General features: G+C 42.8%; 1 protein-coding gene across 1 annotated transcript in view; it reads left to right on the forward strand.

Annotated features, from left to right (window-relative positions):
- The window catches only part of ZNF76 (zinc finger protein 76), a 284990-nt gene that overhangs the window by 190645 nt on the left and 75128 nt on the right, over positions 1–19217 (forward strand). Inside the window, exon 10 of the mRNA XM_078644308.1 lies at positions 5936–6166. Within this exon, the coding sequence (XP_078500434.1) occupies positions 5936–6166 (231 nt within the window). The remainder of the gene's footprint in view (positions 1–5935; positions 6167–19217) is intronic.

Here is a 19217-nt window from a genome sequence, read left to right on the forward strand (position 1 = left end):
ATATATATATATATATAGATACACACATATTGACATAGGTGCTCATAAAGGGTATAGTACCCATAAGGTGAATGGATATCGAACTGGTAATATTTGTTTTTCAAAATGACCGTATACATTATCCTGTGTGTCTAGAGAAGGAGAGCGTGGTTGTAGAAACAAACTCCTCAAACTCTCTGCTCGTAGCTCATAAATGATAGTAATGGTGACCCACACAATCCATATGTCCAATCTATATGGGAGCAATCAGAAACAAAGATAAGTTAGTCATTTATTTGGTCAATAAATTGCTGAGTACAGTCATGACTAATAGCAGTATTGTCCACTTGATAAATATTCTGTTCAGTAGCCTGGTTCCAAAGCTAAGGAAACTACATATGCTTAAGAAGGGAAAATTCATAGTTTAGTCAAAATGCCGCTTTTAAATGCAATTCAACATCAGGCAAACATGCTGTACAAATGTGAAGGGATACAGAAAGTAAAATATAACCAGAATGGCATAAGTGACAAAATAATACCTATGTACAAGTTATAATAGATACAGAACTCTAGTTCTGCACAGGTACCTCGGGAGGCTCTGTTGTACTCAAGTTATAGATGCACATGCATCTCTTCGTCATTATTCATTCCAAACGGAATGACACTGCCAGCCTGCAAAATTAATCTGGATTCTGTTCTACGTAGGGCGAGAATCCTATTTCCACCCCTAGGATTCTTGGGGATAGTGTCTAGAGCAAAGTATGTAGCTTTTTCCAATCACTGTCATGTTATTGGGTAAAGTGCCTAGCCGTACTGTAGCTAAAATCTTTATTGGTGATAGCACGCCAGTGCTCTAGTATCCTTTTATTAATAGGGAAGGTAGTTGAGCCTATGTACCACTTGCCGCAATGGCAGGTGATTACATAGACTACAAAATCTGTACCACACTGTATGTTTTTACGGATATGCCACTTCCTGTTGGTTCTCTGCAATGTAACCTCCTTCACATTCTCACTGTGACTACAAGCCTTGCATTTACCACATCTGTGGATTCCCCCCATTCTGTCCATCCATGTTAATTTCTGATGTTCCATGTGACTCCTGACTATCTTATCTTTTATAGATGGACCTTTCCTGTATGTTATCTCTGGGTGTGGGCCTAGTTTCTCTTTGAGTGATTTATCTTGTACAAGGATGTCTCATCTCTTTCTGATTATCTGGCTGAAGTGCTTCGACTGGGAGTTGTAAGTCGTGATAAGTCTTATCAGAGAATCTGTTTCTGTTTGTTTAGTCTAAGGTGCTTTATACAGGGCTTCACTTCTCTCAATTTCATCTGCTCTTTTTTCATCTATTTTGAGCATTTTAAGGGAGTAACCTCTGGCTCGAAACCTTTCTGACATTTCATTCTTGTTCTTTCTGTATGCTCCCTCCGAACTGCAATTTCTCTTAGCCGGAGGAACTCTCCAAATGGTATGCTCCACCTGGAATTTGGAGGATGGCAACTCGCTGCATGTAACACTGAATTGCCTGCTGTACTTTTTCTAATAAGATCAGTCTCTAGTCTATTTTCCTTCACCGGTAGTCTGATGTCTAGAAAGTCTACGGTCTCTTGACTATATTGCATGGTAAATTTTAAATTAACTGAATTCTCATTTAGTACTTTAACAAAATAAAGTAGTTCTTCCTCTTTGCCTTTTCATACAAAGAAGACATCGTCAATAAATCTGAGCCGGATATTGACCTTATTGGTCCAATGTTCCAGAGATTCACTCCAGAGCACCTGCTTCTCCCACCAGCCCACCAAAATATTGGAAAAGCTGGGGGCGAAGCAGGTGCCCATCAAAGTTCCCTGTGCTTCTTTGTATAAAACTCCATCAAATGTAAACACATTTTCCTCAAGACAAATTTCAATCATTTGTAGTAACATCCTAGTGTGTGCCAACAGATGTATACTCCTGGTCTTCAGAAAGTGCTCCCATGCCTTCAGTCTGTCTCTGTGCCTGATACTCATATAGAGACTTTCTATGTGTAAACATACAAGCCAGTCGGTTTTGTCCCAGTGTATGTTGTCAATTTTCTGTAGAAAATCTTTTGTGTCTCTGATGTATGATGTTAAATCTCTCACATAGTCTGGTAGAAAATGGTCCACATACATGGAAACATTCTTAAGCAGACTATTTTTAGATGATACTATAGGCCGACCTGGTGGCTACAGAGGGTCTTTGTGTACCTTCGGTAGGAGGTAAAAGGTAGGTATAGTTGTTGTCTCATTTCTAAGGAATTTTTGTTTGTCCCAATTCAATATATATATGTGCAAAAAGAGAAACAGAGCACTCTGGGTAGTTCTTAAGTTTAGGTGGAAAGCCGCTCCTGTATAGAGCACTCCACACCAGCGACACTCTAGCTCTGCACACCTCAAATGTCTGCTTTTCTATCAAAGTCTTTAAGCATAGGTTAAGCACAGTGCCATCTACGCTGAGATAGAAAGGGACAAAGTATTTTGCCATTTCTACAGCAAAGTCTTTAAGCATAGAACTAGCATGGTGCTGTCCCTGCCGAGCTGTAAAATGACAAAAGCCATTTACCACACCAGGCACAGTATTACAGCTTTGAATTGGTAAAATACCAACCAAGCCAACCTGAAATGAGTAAAAGCAACACCTGCCACAGTGTTTCACTCTAATTAGAGCTCTTCAGAGAGGTATAGCTTTGTCCAGACACAAGGGAGCACCCAGTATAAGTCAAACCAATACCCTTTCAGGCATAGAGTGACACATAAATTATGCAAAAAAAGAAGCAGAGAACTCTGAGTAGTTCTCAAGTTTAGTTGGAAAGCAGCTCCTGTATAGAGCACTCTCAACACCAGCGACACTCTAGACCTGCTCACCTCAAATATCTGCTTTTCTATCAAAGACTTTAAGCATAGGATTAGCACAGTGCCATCCACGCTGAGATAGAAAGGGACAAAGTCTTTTTCCCTTTCTACAGCAAAGACTGTGCTGTCCCTGCCGAGCTGTAAACTGACAAAAGCCATTTACCACGCCAGGCACAGTATTACAGTTTTGAATTGGTAAAATACCTACCAAGCCAACCTGAAATGAGTAAAATATATATATCGTAATTTTGAAAATTGTATGTATGGAGCAACAGATTATTTGGCCAGCACAATTGGAGTTTCCAGATGGTAATGCTTGTTCAGTCGTGTTGATGTCCTCTAGAAATGTGTTGGTTGCACTTGCTGAGAAAACTAAATGAAACTTAGACAAGCAGTACTCTAAATAGTTCGGGAAAGGCAGCGATTCTTAGAGTGTGGTCCTAACAATATATATATATAAGGAGATGAAGCATTCATAGTGATTAAGGACTATGGAAGATGATTACTTTTTCCCCAATACATTTTATTGGGTTTTGACAAAAAAAGCATGGCCACACAGGCCACAAAGTACTTACAGACTGATGTACTGAGTACACCCATGAACAGAAACAAGAACTTGCATAGTACCCCCCCTTCCCTCCCAATCACTATATGATGCAAGACATGTCTCTCAACAGGTTGCACATTAGTCACTGGTATCTTTCCCTTTTCTTTCTGCCCAATACCCTCTGATTTCTTCCTCAAGAAGTGAACGGTCAGAGCAGACCGGTTCCGAGGCAATTCCCCTCTAGTTTGCCCAACTCTGCCAGATTTTGGGGTGTTTTTGGGAGCATCCCCTCGCCCGGTACACCACAACCTCTAGCCCATACAATAGTCCACCGCCATTTTCCACACACACTGCAAGGGATGAGGGGGCTATCTGCCTTCCATGTCCTGGCTATATCTCTTTTTGCCAGAGTTAGACCCTGAAATAAAAGGAGCCATTTATATCTGTTCCAACCTATGCCATCAGTGCCATGAAGGAGAATTTGCTTTGGGTACAGCAGGATTGTCCAGTAGAGGACCTCCCCCAGACAGGACATCACACCTTGCCAAAACCGCTCCTGTGCCGAACAGCTCCAAACCGTCTGGATGCAGGTATCCTCGTCCGCCCTGCATCTGAGGCATGTCGGGGAATTTGTCACTCTCATGTACCACAAACTGTACCTTGTGTAACAGGCTTTGTGGAGTCATTTGAATTGGATCAGTCTGAGGCGGGCAGAACTTGCTTCTCCGCGATGAGCTCCCAAGGCCTCTGTGCAGTCATCCGCATCTAGTGTGTCTATATCGGCTTCGAAGGGCGGGTAGCGTATTTGAACTATTTGCGACGAGAAATTGGTATATGTTCACTATTTTGTGGGTGCTCAGGTCCCCAAGAAGGAGCTTATCCTCCAATAGGGTGAATTCAGGAAGATTTGTGAAGTTCCTAATGTAGGCAGTAAGAGCATGGCGGAATTGCAAATACAGGTGGAATTGGCTGCGATGCAATCCATATTTGTTTTGCGCCTCTTGAAATTATTTCAAGACTGTGCCCTGCATCACATTTCCCAGAGTGGAGATCCCAATAGTGTCCCACTTTCGAAAGCCCTCTAGCTGGGACACCAACTGCAGCACACTTCCCTGCCATAACGGTGTCCACTCCGTCAGCTTCTTCCCACCATCCCATGTGCCGCAGGGAACGTTGCCACACATTTGGACCACCTGTGGTGCTGATGGAAGAGATCACACCCTTTTCCCATCATACAGATAGCCAAACAAGGCGGAGGCACCCATCGCCCACCTCTAAACCGCATATGCTGGGTCGCTATGGTGGTCATACCACCAATCATTTATAACCAAAAGATCAGATGCAAAGTAATACGAGTATACATCAGCTGCGGCAATGCCTCCACAGTACGTCCATTGAAAGCAAGTTCTAAGGGCAATGAGAGTAATCCCTGGCCCCCACCTCAGAGAACAGCATTGATATGCCTAAACCACAATTGGGGGATGGCATTAGGGTAGTTGTGCAACTGATACAGCAATTGGTGCAAAAAGACCACATTAAAGATTAACAACCTGCCCCTTCAGTGACAGCGGCAGAAGTGACCAGACCCGCATCTCCTCTTTTACGCACTTTAATGCTGAGGCCAGATTATAAGACCATGACAATGTTACGTCTTGGGAGACATACACCCCCAAATATTTAAAGCTGCCAACGGCTAGCATCAACACCGGCACCCATCCACAGTCCCTGCATACTCGTTAACGGGGAATACCATGGATTTGGAGACATTCATATAAAGGCCAGTAGAAGATTTTTAATGTTCTAAAATCACTTGTGAAATTGACAAGTCTTCTTTAGATATAAAAGATGAACTATATTGACTTTCTCCTGCAGTGACGTCAATGGAAGCTTGTGCAGATACTGATTTCAAGATCTAATTGAAAGACATATTGTTTTATACCCAATTTTAAGCCTTGAGGGAGCGGGACTTCCAACTCCATGAAACACATGTTTTGGATGAAGGGTAGGACTGCACTCCTTTTTGATCAGATGTAAAGGGTTCTTTCGAAAAGGGTATCCATTTTGTCTGTTTCTGATCACTTTTTGGTGGCCCTTAATAGACTGATGCAGACTGCGCACACCTCTTTATGCCTGTGTTGTGGGAGCTCTAACTTGGAAATGGCCCTTGTGTGAGCAGCATCACTCTATACAGAGGATGATTCTGGAAGACCATCTGGGAAGGACACATGAAAGAGGAATCAACTCAAACTGGTTCTGAATGTGCAGACCGAGAATACACACCACCTGACCATAGATTGGTAAAAGTTGTGCAAGAGGGCATTGAACTACAGGTCTCTGTGAGAGTAATGCTTAACCCATGTCAGAAAGAGAGAGTTAGAATTGAGTATTTTATATAAAACTAGAAATGGGTTTCTTGACTGCTATAGATGCATCCCTGTTCATGGAAAATATTGTACATTACTTTAAGTAACACATGTAAATCTGAAGAATGTGTGAGGTAGCTCATGATGGCCTTTTTTTTGTGCCACGTACAGGAGAAAAGCCATACCTGTGCACCATCCCTGGCTGTGGTAAGCGATTCACAGAATATTCTAGTTTGTACAAGCATCACGTTGTTCACACCCACTGCAAGCCCTACACCTGTAGCTACTGCGGCAAGACCTACCGACAGACGTCTACACTGGCCACGCATAAACGCAGCACACATGGAGAACTGGAAGCAACGGAGGAGAGCGAGCAGGCCTTGTTTGAGCAGCAAATGGAAGGTACTGTGGGGGCAAAGGTAGTAGAACCTGGGAGTTAATGAGTGCAGGGGACCCTGTGTTGGCAATGAATGAGTCATCCACTTTGTTTTGAAAGGGGCCATGGTCTGTATTATGGATGGGGGACAGCTGTTGGCACTGCCACTGAAAGACATTATTTTTTGTACTTGGTGCGAGACCTGTATCTTGTTTCTGACCTCCTTTGAAGCCTCTATTGTTTTCTCCAGCTTTTGTGCATCTGTTTAAATAGACAAACGATTTAGTTCAGTACAGACCTTGCTGTGCATGAATGCAGCGTAATGCATGCCACAAATGTCCATGAGGGAAGATGGCTCGGAAACTTTCTATTCATTCTAACTTGACCTCTTAATTTTTCTTCATGAGCCTTGCCTGTCTTTCTGCTGGGTTTGCTATCATTTTCGAGATGAAGTGTAAGCATGTTAATCCTCTCTAAAAGAAAAGAAAAGTATATTCGAAGACTTCCCAGGTGGCAGGACCTACCTACTTTAATCCTTTCCCTAAGCTATTTTTAACAAGTAGTTACAGGGCAACTGACCTGGGTAATCCATAGTCCTTTGGATGTGACCATGTTGAATAGCGCTATCTTAACATTAACTTGCCCGATACCTTCCTGCCATGCCATATTAAACCAGGGAACCCCCATCAAAGTGCTACATTGCCTGATACATTCCCACCCTACCATATTAAACCAAGGAAACACCATTAAAATCCTAAGGAGTAGTAAAGGAAAGTGGGTTTCTGTTACAGTAACCCCCTCCCACACACTTTTTGCCAAATTTCTGATGTGCCCTGGGTTCCTGCTAATCAGATTATTTCCCAAAACTACCTTTGTACCCCCAATTGGCACCTCTCTGGCCATATGTAAGTCCCTTTTAAAATGTACCATGGGTACAAAGGTCATTGTGACCAGGGAAGACCTCTAAGGGCTGCAGCACATATTGTGCCAACTTTAGAGTTCCTGTACCTTAACACATACACACTGACATTGTAGGCTGTGTGCTTTGGAGCAGAGAAAAGTGAAGTCGGCATGGCACACATACCTGTGTTCCATGCCTGCAACCCACTGCCTATGGTATATGTAAGACACTCTAGCTGGGTGCACTGTACCACTGGTGAGGGTACAGTTGCATGAGCACTGTACCCCTTTAGTATCGAAGTCCATTCTTAGACATTGTAAGTGCAGTAAAGCCATAAAGACTATATGATCTGGGAGTGTGTCACCACAAACTCCACAGCACCATAATGGCTTTGCTGAATTCTGGGAAGTCTGGTACCAAACTTCTCAGCATAATAAACCCACACTGATGCCAATGTGGAATTTATTATACAATGCACTCAGAGAGCATCTTAGATATGCCTCCTGAAAAACAACCAACTTCTGGTGGGATCCCTGACTGGTAAATACCGGCCAGCCACCACATGGCAAGTTTCTGGACCCCTGGGGTGGGAGCCTTCACTTCCAGAGCCCAGAAACAAAGCCTTTCCTGGGAGGAGGTGTTCACACCTCCCCCAAGTCAGGAAGAGCCATCTGTGACAAGGGACCTTCAAAGGCCTTGCCGTCTTTGCAACGCAACCCCCACCCTCTCCTTCTATCAAGAACAGGCCCCCTACCTGCTTCAACCCCATTTCGACGGGAAGACCGGTGGGAAAAATTAGAACAGCCCAGAAGGTGTGCCCACCACTGCCAATCCCACCCCTCAGGTGGGGAAGGCAAGGTGAATCCCACTCTTAATTGCCTGGCATCTTGCCGATGGCAGGCACTCTCCAATCAGGATTAGGGATTGTACCCACTCCCCCACGTGGGGTGAGCACACCATGGGCATAGCCACCCTAAGGTCAGTAGCCCTCTACCTAGAGACACCCCCTAAATATAGTATTTAGGTGATAGTTCTGAACCCAGAAGGCAGATTCCCGCAACCTACGAAGAAGGACGAAAGAGGACTCTCAGCAGAGGAGACTGCAGAGAAGAACTGACTTGGCCCCAGCCCCACCAGCTCGTCTGCAGTTTCCAGAGATCCTTTGCCAAAATCCACCTTTTCTGTAGCCAGCGACCTCCAGAACCCGTGGGAGGACTGACTGCCTTCAATAAAGACCAGATCTCATGTGAACAGCAGCTCTGTTCAAAAGAATCTCCAAGGAAAGACTCCAAACCTGCTGAATACAAAGAACACAACACCTGGAACCACCACTCCACCTGTCTCTTACGGCCTGAGCCCGAGTGGCCCATCGGTCCCAGCGATGTCCCCCAGCGCGCCACAATTCGAGGCCATTGTGGGTTGACCCCTGCAGAACTCCCTATGGTCACCTGCAGCCTCTGCACAGAGACCTCCCCAACTGCGAGTGACCCTGTGAGGTGAAATCCAACCTAAAAAGGCACCCCTGCATCTAGCCGCCTTGCGTCCTGGAGAAGAGGCCCTGAGGTGCACCTACGTCCCCGAGCACTCCAACTTACCTGCTCAGCTGTTGGTTCCCCCTGGAAGACTTCCTGGACCAAGCCTGCAGCCAAAATGCAAATCCGGCCAACGCCAGATCAGCACTCTGCACCTGGCTGACCCTGCCGCTGTGGGTGCACCTTGTGTGCTAACTCAGACCCCCCTTTGCCCTGAGCATAATCTAAGGAGCTTTGCTCCCTGTATCTTGCCCGAGAGCAGCCACCAACTATCGGCCCCCAAACCCTATAGGCTAACATTGGGCCTCAGCACTCTGCACCCGCCGCCCTAGTGCTGTTGAGGGTGCTTTTTTAGTGCATCCTTGACCGTGGCGGAACTCTTGTTCTAATCTCAGAAATGTTACCCTCAAAACCATTTACTTAACTGCAAACCGATAACCTAATTTTTCTCCATAGGATTGCATTGACTGTTTTCCTCTGAAAGATGCGTGTTGAGGGTGTTTATATGGAAACATAAGAAACAGTGGTTTTATGAAAACTGTTTTACTTACCTTTTATCTGGGAAATGTCCCAGTGTGATATCTAGGCATATCACACTGAGAAGAAAAAGTAATCCAAGAAAATACTCTAAAAAGTAATCAAAAGTAATCCTAAAGTAATTTTAACTGTATTTAAATATTTTACAAACCTGTAACCAAAAATCCATTCTCATCTAGCTTGCTTGTTGATCAGACTGTATTGAAAGTGCAATTCTATTTACCGTATACCAAGTCCTGCTTGGTTCTAAAAATAAAATACAACTAAAGAAATATTTTTAATACAAACATTTGGTCTGAGTTCAGTCTTTGAGTGTGTGACATAATTTCTTGCCTGAGTGTGTACAATAAATACTTAACACTACCCTCTGATAAAGCCCTACTGCTTGCCCACACTACCACAAATAGAGAGTAAGGTATTATCTACTTTTACCTCTGTAAGCCTTAGGGGATCTACTGGACTCTGTGCACACTATAGCTTAGTTTTGAAAAGTGTATACAGTAGGGCTGGCAAAGGTGCTGTTCCCAAAGAGATTAGGTCATTTTGTAGGTAATTGTCCTGCTCTGACTAGAAGGTGACTTTTTCCTTTGATGTAAAGAAAGGGGGAAGAATAGAACCTTTAGCAGGAAATGAGCGCTTGAGTCCTCTTTGAGAGGCATTGTAGTGAGTAATTTGAGTACCACAAACCAAATCTCACAGACGTTTGACTTAATGTTGTAGCAAAAGGCTCTGTAGGGTAGTATAGTAAAAGGCTGGTATTGGTGCCTGGATAGCTTCTTTCTAAAATGTCAGACTGTGTGCTCATCATTGTAGCAGCAGATTCTGGAAAATTAGTTCTGCATTACCAAGCAGCAGAAGAGCTGTTGTCCTTTATATTGGTATCCATTGTGAACTAAACCTGCATACCTCCTTGTCTACTCCATGGATAGTGGAGTAGTTTGCCTGCTGGTGATGCCATGTCTGCCTACTTTTAAATGCCAGTCAGTAAGCTGAGGTCTAGGTATCTGGAAAGTCAGAGTGAAAAGACCAGAAGCATAGAGATATCTGCACGAGAAGCCCTTTGAAGCTATGATTGTGCTAGCTCAAATCCCTCTGCTTTGTTGTGCCCCGGAGGGAGAGATACTGGCACCTACTAGGCAATAAATGTGTTTACACTGGGCATCTCTCAAAGGTTGTGCAAGTATTGTAAGATCGGAAGTTCAAAACAACTTCCTCAGAGGTCAAATATCTTACTGCACAAGAACCCAAATGCATTTACAGATCCATTGAAAAAGAAAGCAACATTTGAACAGAAGTCCATGAAAGACACAAACTCTAGATTGTCACGTCTCCAAGTACTTTTCCACCTCTTCTGTGCTTGGCCATTGTGAGTTCCCAGAAACCTGGTCTAAGCCATTGAATGCTTTTCAACCTTGGCTTGTTGTCACTTCCCACTAGTCTTGGGTTATTCTGTAAAAGAGAAAAGGTCCAGTGTCTTTGTGTCCACGTTGGCACTTGAGAAGCAGCTACAGCTACCCAGGGCATTGTAATTCTTTTCTAACCATTTTACCACCACAAACTGATTTTCCTATCGTCTTTCAGTAATTTCTAGTTGGATACAGTCTACAGGCCCCCTCAACAGCTGAAGTGCAAGCACCATTAAACCGTCCAACTTGGAAGATAACTTTGTTCACTGGGCAAACCCCTTATGTGACCGCATGCATTGATGCGCTGTTGTGACTTTCTATACTGTTCCTACTTCAGTTGTATACCAACACAAACATTTTTGGTGTGCTTGGTGGGAACCATTTATAGTATTTGAAGACGCAAAATACTGTTGCTCTAACTTTCCTTTATATTTTTTTTCTTGAAATACTCTATGGTCCTGGACCCCAACCAGCATCTCCCTCAAAATTATTATTATTATTTTTTTTTTTAGCCAATGTTTATTAACGTTCACATTGGCATGACAAGTTACAAAGTGTGACAGCGGTGTTCGTGTATGACAGAATGCCAATGCAAACATTTTCCAAAGTAAAAAATAAAACCAAGAAAACAGACACACCATTCACAAATTTTCCCCGCTGCCCCTCCCCATCTAGCTAATAGCCATGATTATTGTTTAGATTTAATTGCAAAAGCTGTCACCTTTAGCCATATATCTAAGGTCTGGCTTTCGGAAGGTCCATTTAAAATTAGTTTTTAACTCTAATAATATTCTGTATACTTTTGAGTTAAGACCTTTTTGGGGACATTGAACTGGCAAGAAGCCTCTCAAAGAGTGTTTTTTCTCTAGTAGCAGGCATCTCTGAATTCCACATGCAGTATCTAATCTCTGAGCTGGCATAATGCAACCGTTCAGTTTCTTCCAGCCAAAAATCCAGTTTACATTGGGGAAATTATTTGAATGACCTTTTATGAAACATGTCTGATATGAGTCGACATCTGCCCCTTATTCCATTTATCGAAGGGGTCTTGTAGCACTGGGGAAAATTCTTGGTTAAACTGGACTGGGGTGTATGATGGCTGGGAAAAAGGTAAGATGTTGTCTTCTAGTCCGGTTGTCCCACATGTTTAATTTTGTTCTAGTAGGAGTGCTCAATCATTTGTTTTGCAGTATGTGTGTTCTTCATAGCCAAACTACATCCCATATGACCTAGTCATTCTCACCCTCACCATGCGGATCTATTGAATTTATTTTGCTCTTTTTACCATTCTGTTACTCTCAGTTGTGATCCCATGTAATATAATCTGAAGCCTGGTATTGCCAAACTTTCCTGTTTGCTCCTGTGTAGCAATTTAATAGGTACTCTAGGTTGGGTACCACTCCATATAAATCTTTTAATTGCGTCTTGTGGGGCTGCAAAGAATTCCTCTCCACTTGGAGTGGGTGTGCCTGACCTAGGTAGAGGACCCCATGAAGGACAGTTATTTTAAATATATTTATTTATCCCATCCAAGATGGGAATAGAAGGGTCCACGGTGTTCAGGTTCTGCTTAGTTTATTCAAGCTCTAGGGATAATTTGAGATCCAGTATGTGTAGACCATCTAAAGGGGAATTTATTTCACAACATATTTACTTGATCTGTGGGTAGAGCTAAATTCAACATTTCTGATTGTTTTATTTATTTTGTATCCCACAAAGTATTCGAAGTCTGTTAATTGTATAATTAATCCTTCAAGGGGTCGAGATAGGTCTGCTAATATGAGGCAATATCATCAGCGAAGAGCACCTAATTTATGTGTTTCTGCTCTAAATTGGATTACATTTATATCCTCTGATTGCTTAATATGAGAGGCTAGGGGCTCAAAGCTTATAGCATATTAATGGCGAAACAAAGGACACCCATATTGACTTCCCTGACCCCAATTGAACTAACTGGGATACCTGGCCATTAACTTTCATACAGGCCCTAGTAGTGCCGTAATTACCCATAATTCTAGCAATAAATCTAGGCCCCACGCCCACACCTTCCGAGACCAGCCACATTAAGTACCAGTCCACACGGTTGAAGTCTTTTTCTCCCTTTAAATTTCGTATATGTTTGTTCTTTACTTTTTGAGAAGGTGAACTACCCTGTCTGTACCTGTCTTTTCCTAATAAAACCTGACTGCTCTGGGTGAATAATCCTTAGAAAGAGGTCCTCCAACTTGTTCGCTGGCATTTTCATCTATAATTTAGCATCAAGATTCAATAGAGCAATGGGCCTGTAGGAGGCACATTTCTGTGTATCTTTACCAGGTTTTAAGATCACCATTATGACTGCTTCGGTCATGGAGGGCTTCACTGTTCTGTTAAGCAAGTGTGTTGAATAAAGAAGATGGTATGGACACCAACTTACTTGAAAATGTTTTATAAAAGGCCCCCTGTTAGACTGTCTGGATCCCAGGTCTTTTCTCTGTTTAATGTGGGCTAGAACTGGCTTAACTTTTTCGTTTGATATGGATGTGTTCAGGTGGTCGGCACAGCCTGGTGGGATTTCGGTAACACAAGCATTCTTTGTACAGTATCTCTGAGAAGCAAAATGAAATGTTCCTGCTTTGAACAAGTTATGATAAACATTTCTACATTTCTCAAATTTATTAGATTCTGTTTGTATGAATGTGCGGTCTTCCAAGAGCTGATCTTTAACATATGATTTTTCCATTTTCTCCTTCAGTAAACAGGCATGGTGTGGACCTGTCTTGTTTTTTATTTCGTATGATTGTTGTTAATGTGGAGCAGGGTAAGTTCACCTTTGTTAGTTATTAATGACTTGAGTCGACCTTTCATGGTTTTGATTTTCCATAGGAGGGTCAGTGAAGGGGTATGGTCATGTTATCAGGTTAGAGTTTGAAATTATTTTTCCAGGGTTTGAATCTCTGGGTTTCTAAGTAGGTTAGGGTTTGCCCTATTAGGGACAAAGTTCCTGTTTAGGACCGCCATAAAGGCATTTCATATCGTAACCGCAAACACCTCCCGATTCTTGCAAAGGCTAAAATACTCTTCTGTGCACTAAATAATTCGATGTCTATGTACTGTGTCAGGTAATATAGAAGGGTGAAGCCTCCATCTCCTTGCGGACCTCTTTCTAGGAACTTTATATCAAATCAATAGATATTAGGACATGATCTGAAATGGAGATCTGACCAATAACTGATTTAATTACCAGCGGTACAAGTGTGTTGCTGACCAGGAGGATTATGGCCTATGGATGTGAGAAAAATAAATATACTATTGATCGGTCAGGTGTTGCTCCTGCCATATATCTCGTAGTTCTATGGTATCTAATGTGGTTTCAAGCTTTTTTAGAAAGGAACTTGGAGTTGCACAAAGTGAGTTAGATCTGTTTAGAATTCCAATGCATGCCATTTTCAGATTTTCTGGCGCTACAATCTCACCTCTGGAAAACTCTGCAGTCATGCCTGGAAATTTGTCAAGAATGTATCCTGGCCTTTATTCGGGGTTTAAACTGTTGAGATCATTGTGTGGGTCACCTCCCATCTGTCTTGTGATTTTATATCTGCCCTCCTTATCTCTTATAGTATCTTCTATATGAAAATGGGAATCTCTATGGATGAAGATAGCCGTTGTGTTTATAGAGTGCTGAAGAATAAAGTGCTGTTTGGTCTCATCTAGGTCTCATTCTTGGTTGTTCTTGTTTCGTTGTGTGTTTCTTGGAGGCATATTATTGGCAGTGGGTTTCTAAAGACAGATTCCCAAAATAATATTTATTCATTTGGGACACTGAGGCCTTAAAATACTTAATTACTGCCATTATAAAGTGTGGATGGATCTGTAGCTATATTGTAATGGGTGTAAATAGGGTAATCGGTAATAAATGTAGAGTAATATTCTGTGTCGTATGCTAAATGTTAAGCATTACAAGCCATCATTTATGCTGACCTTGTGTAGCCAGAACCTCCAACTTATTATGCAGTTTTTAATCAAAAACGAGATCTCAATCAGCATGTTTAGCACCAACCCATCAACTATTACTGACAAAAGGTGTCTTTCTCGGACAGAGATGGGAACAAGTTCCCCATCCCCCACGACATAAAGAGTTGTACTAAATCCCACTTTGTTCGTATGGATACCTGGAGAGAGGGTTGTGGCAATCTCCCAAGTACCCCACATCTCATTCCTTCACCCCATTCTTTTTTATTGTAACAGTTCCATCTTGCCTCTAAGGTTCTACTGTGAAGAGAGCTCTGTATCTGACCCACAAAGGTGGCACAAACTACCCAGTCCCTCTAGTTACATTGGAGTTCTATATCTGAGTGTGTCGAGACCAACCCTCCCAATAATTGGGCTTCAAATACTAGTCCCTTCCTTCTGAGTATTGTTAACCCTGATGTTCCCTATAGAATGTCCCAAAATGCCTTTTATTTAGGAAATATTAGCTAGAGAAACAGTTATTCTGCTGTTTTCCACTTTGTCCTGTATCTCTACGTCGTTGTGCTCTGATCTTGTTCCATTATTGCTCCAGGATGGGTGGATATCGGGTAATTTGCCCTTATATCAATGGGGAGTGTGTGGGTCTAGATTTATCCGATAGGTTCTGTCCCAAGAATCTTTCTGTTTCACAAGTGATGCATTTTATCGTAAAATGAAAACGTCAATTTATATTTGATGCCATCAATTTTAAGCATATCATGATATGATGAAAGTGTTTGTTTTTATAGTTTATCTGAGGAAATGTCATGGAACTGTTGGCAGGAAAACTCTTGTAAGGTGACCTCTTTTCCTCTGCATGTTGCTTTTATTATCTCTTCCTTTACAGTGAATTGATTGAGTTTAGCTAGTATGTCTCTGGGACGCTTGTGCATGGTGCTCTCTGCGGTCTATGTCTTCTTTTTAGATTGGTTGCCTGCTTCTCCTAGAAGAGAGGAGAACAGCCTTGCTACAGAAGTCTCCAGGTTGGTTGCCTCTGTTCATTCCTGTAGGTTTCAGATAAAAAGGTTCTCCCTAGGAGAGCAGTTTTAGAGTTCTTAGCACCTTGCTTAGCACCTTGCACCTTGCTTCTGTGATCGTTGCCAGTCTTTCGAGTTCATGTTCATACCTCACCGCATTATGGTTCTCCATTTTAGCTTCTAGGTCCATCGTCCTTGTTCCCAAAAAATGTTCTGTTCTCCAGGCTTTAATTTAGTGCTTTAGTCTTCTTGTGTGGCAGGGTGTGCTCAGACGTGAGTCCCTTGCTCACTTTGCCACTGGATTCAAGCAAGCCGGGCTGAAGACGGCTGTAATGCCAGAAACCGGTCCTCGGAAGCTTGTTTCCGGTCCAGGGAAGGCATGGCTTCGCAGTTCGGGCTGGACTGTTCCCATGAGGCACAGGGTCAGACTGATTTGCATATAGCCATGTCTGAACTGGGGTGGCTTAGTGGGCTAAAGAACGGTGATGGATCAAACCCAGATCTTTTGACTGGGTGTGAGTGTTTGATTGGTTCAGATGCTCCGTCCATCACCACTCCCTTTTGTACAGCTTTTGGCCGCCATAGTGTGGCAGGGTATGCTCAGACGTGAGTCCCTTGCTCACTTTGCCACTGGATTCAAGCAAGCCGGGCTGAAGACGGCTGTAAAGCCAGAAACCGGTCCTCGGAAGCTTGTTTCCGGTCCAGGGAAGGCATGGCTTGGCAGTTCGGGCTGGACTGTTCCCATGAGGCACAGGGTCAGACTGATTTGCATATAGCCTTGTCTGAACTGGGGTGGCTTAGTGGGCTAAAGAACGGTGATGGATGAAACCCAGATCTTTTGACTGGGTGTGAGTGTTTGATTGGTTCAGATGCTCCGTCCATCACCACCCCCTTTGTACCGCGTTAGTCTTCTTTAAAGACCTGTATATCTCGCTTCAATTTACTTTTTAGGTTCCCTTTAATTTCTATGCTTAACATGGTTAGGTTTTCCAGCAAGTCTGCTTTCATCGGTGCCGTGTTTTCTAAGGTTTTCCTTTTAGGAAGTTGGTCCTCCTGTGAGACATGAGAAAATGGAGTAGCAAAAAAGCTCAGCAGGCTTTTCTGGGCATTCGCTCATCTGGTCACCTTTACTATGAGAGCATGTAGTGTGAAGTGCACTGTTTGACCTCAAAAGGGAATCTGGCATTATGTTTTTCTCAATCCAATTTTAAACATTCTCTCCCTTTCCTTCTCCCTCCACAATCAGCTTCAGCTAGGCTGAATGATTGTTGTATAGTAGAGAAGCAAAGACTCATTGTGGCTTTTGCGGGAGAAAAGGGCACATGTCCTAGAGACTCCCTGGAGCACTGACAGAAGATTCATAGACAAGTTCCCTGCCCACTATATTGCAGAGGATCGTAAGTCATCCTCTGGAATGCAGTGACATAGAATAAGGGAACGGTAAAGACTGGTGCTGTCACAACCAAATGAGGGGTAAATTCCCATCTTGCTGTGACACATAGTGAGGAGCAAGAGCTGATTGTTTGTATGTGTGACAATGTACTGATTGTGCGTAGAGGTGAGAATGCAATCCTTACTAAAGGAGCAGTACTAATTTGAAAGGGGGAGAAATGCTCTGCTGGTGACCCCACGTGAACAGCCTCTAGAGACGCTGACCTCCGCTCCTTAGGGCCACTATGAAATTTAGCCATGGGCTTGAGTTGCTGCAACACCAACTATGGACAGGAGATGCATTTGCTTCAGTTATGCCTATTGGAGAAGCCAGATCCAATATTAGGATGATGATGACAGCCAATAGAAATAAAAGTCAAAGACTTATTGTCAATTAAGTCCTCCACGAACGATAAGGAGTCACAGAATTTACGGCAACCTACCCAGACACGTGCCAGAAGTTGATCATTTAGATATTGCCAACAATCATCTGCAGGTAATAAAGGAGAAATTGATATAATATGTTCAAACTTCAAATTTTGCTTTCAAGAAATCAAAGAAGACCTGCCTTCCCTGGCAGTCTCTCTGATTTCTCCCAGCCACGTCCCCAAAGTAGAGCAGATGACTACCAACATAGCAATTGGGGACATTTTTTTTTCGAGGTTATAAAGGTTTCAGGATCGGACAGCCACTATCTTGCAAGTAAGAACAGAATTCAGGCAGGCTACGATATTTACTCACCGAAGATCACGTTGGTGGTTCCACTCTCTACTCAGGACACTGAAACAAATAGAAATGCCGATGGTATAAATGTGGCAGTGGAAAAAGCTCTTTGGCAATGATTCAGATCACAAAGGAGGATGAGGCTTTTTTCCGGAACCACTGGAGGCTATAGCAGACCTGCTACAGCATCTTCAAGAAATCAGGCCCTGAGGAATCTGCACCAAATTCCTGAAAAATAGGAGTGCCACTGTAGTCCTATAAGCTACATATCTGTACTGCTACCATTTGAGGTTTTAAGGTAGTTAAAGGGAGGTGGGGCAGATATTGTTAATTAACACAGTGTGGTTAGATGTGGGTTCCCCTGTAGGGGTTGAAACAATTGGTTGCTTTTCGTATTTTACTTCATTTGGAGAATTCTATGTTTTGTAATGCTGGAGCAGTTTGTCTACATAGTGAATGCTCCACATGGGTATCGGGCATTGAGAAAGTACTGCACCACAAAATGACACGTGTAGTCTTATTGCACTGATATTCGCCTACTAATGATTATAATTGTGAGTATGAACGTAAAGGGTCTACCACAGGTGTAACTTAGCCAGGCATTTTTCTGAGGTGTTAAGAAAACTCAGTTTTCATTATTAATTGGGTGGAGGGCAGTAAGTGTCATGGATTGCATGACAGCTGCCACAAATATAACACAGGTGCCCAGATGCCCATCCATGAAAAAAGACTAATTCCACCTCAGATCCAAAGGTTCCCAAAGCAAATCTTCTCCATGGGAGCTTACAAATCAAGGGGTGTTGGGGTAGTTCTCATATCCAACTGGTTACACTGCACGATAGCTGAAAAGGTGGGTAGAGATCCCGGATATTTATTCTCATACAGGGCTTGATGGTATTGATGATAGCTAGCATTGATGCATCCAGAAAGGAACACAAAGAGTAGCAGTCACCGATGTTCTGCAGGCAGCAGAGGAGGACACAGTGATGGGGGATATTTCAACTTGGTCATGGATGGGCTTTTGGTCAAATCTTCCCGATGGGCAGAGCAGTCTTTGTCACTAATGGAGAACAAACTGAATTAGGTAGAACAGATTGGACTGGTGCACTTATAGTGGTGATAGCACCCTGATCTTATGGATTTCACATTCTTCGCCGCTCTCGAGACCTGCGCCACAAACTAGTTTATCTTTTAGTATCCTCCACTATGCTGCCTAGGAAACATGACACTGGCATAAGCCCCATACCTCTGTCTGATCATGCTTCAATTTAACTGATATTTACCTTTTCCAAGATGGTCTGTGGGGACAAACCATGAAGATTGAAGGATAACATTCTAATTGGTAAAGCAGTAAAGAAAGAAAGGCATATTTGCATAGGTTTGTATTTGGCCAAAACAAGATTACTAAATTGTACATGAATACTCTTTGGGATGCACTGAAAAGCACCTAAGAAGTGATAAATGATAATGATTTCTTTTTAAATGACCTAGAAAAAAATAGGTGCTAAAAACAGAAATAATCTCAACTAAGGAAACTCGAGGGCATCTGCAAAAGGACAAGCTCTATTAAGATCTGGCAT

Source organism: Lissotriton helveticus, chromosome 5_1, assembly GCF_964261635.1.
Source record: "Lissotriton helveticus chromosome 5_1, aLisHel1.1, whole genome shotgun sequence".
NCBI lineage: Eukaryota > Metazoa > Chordata > Amphibia > Caudata > Salamandridae > Lissotriton > Lissotriton helveticus.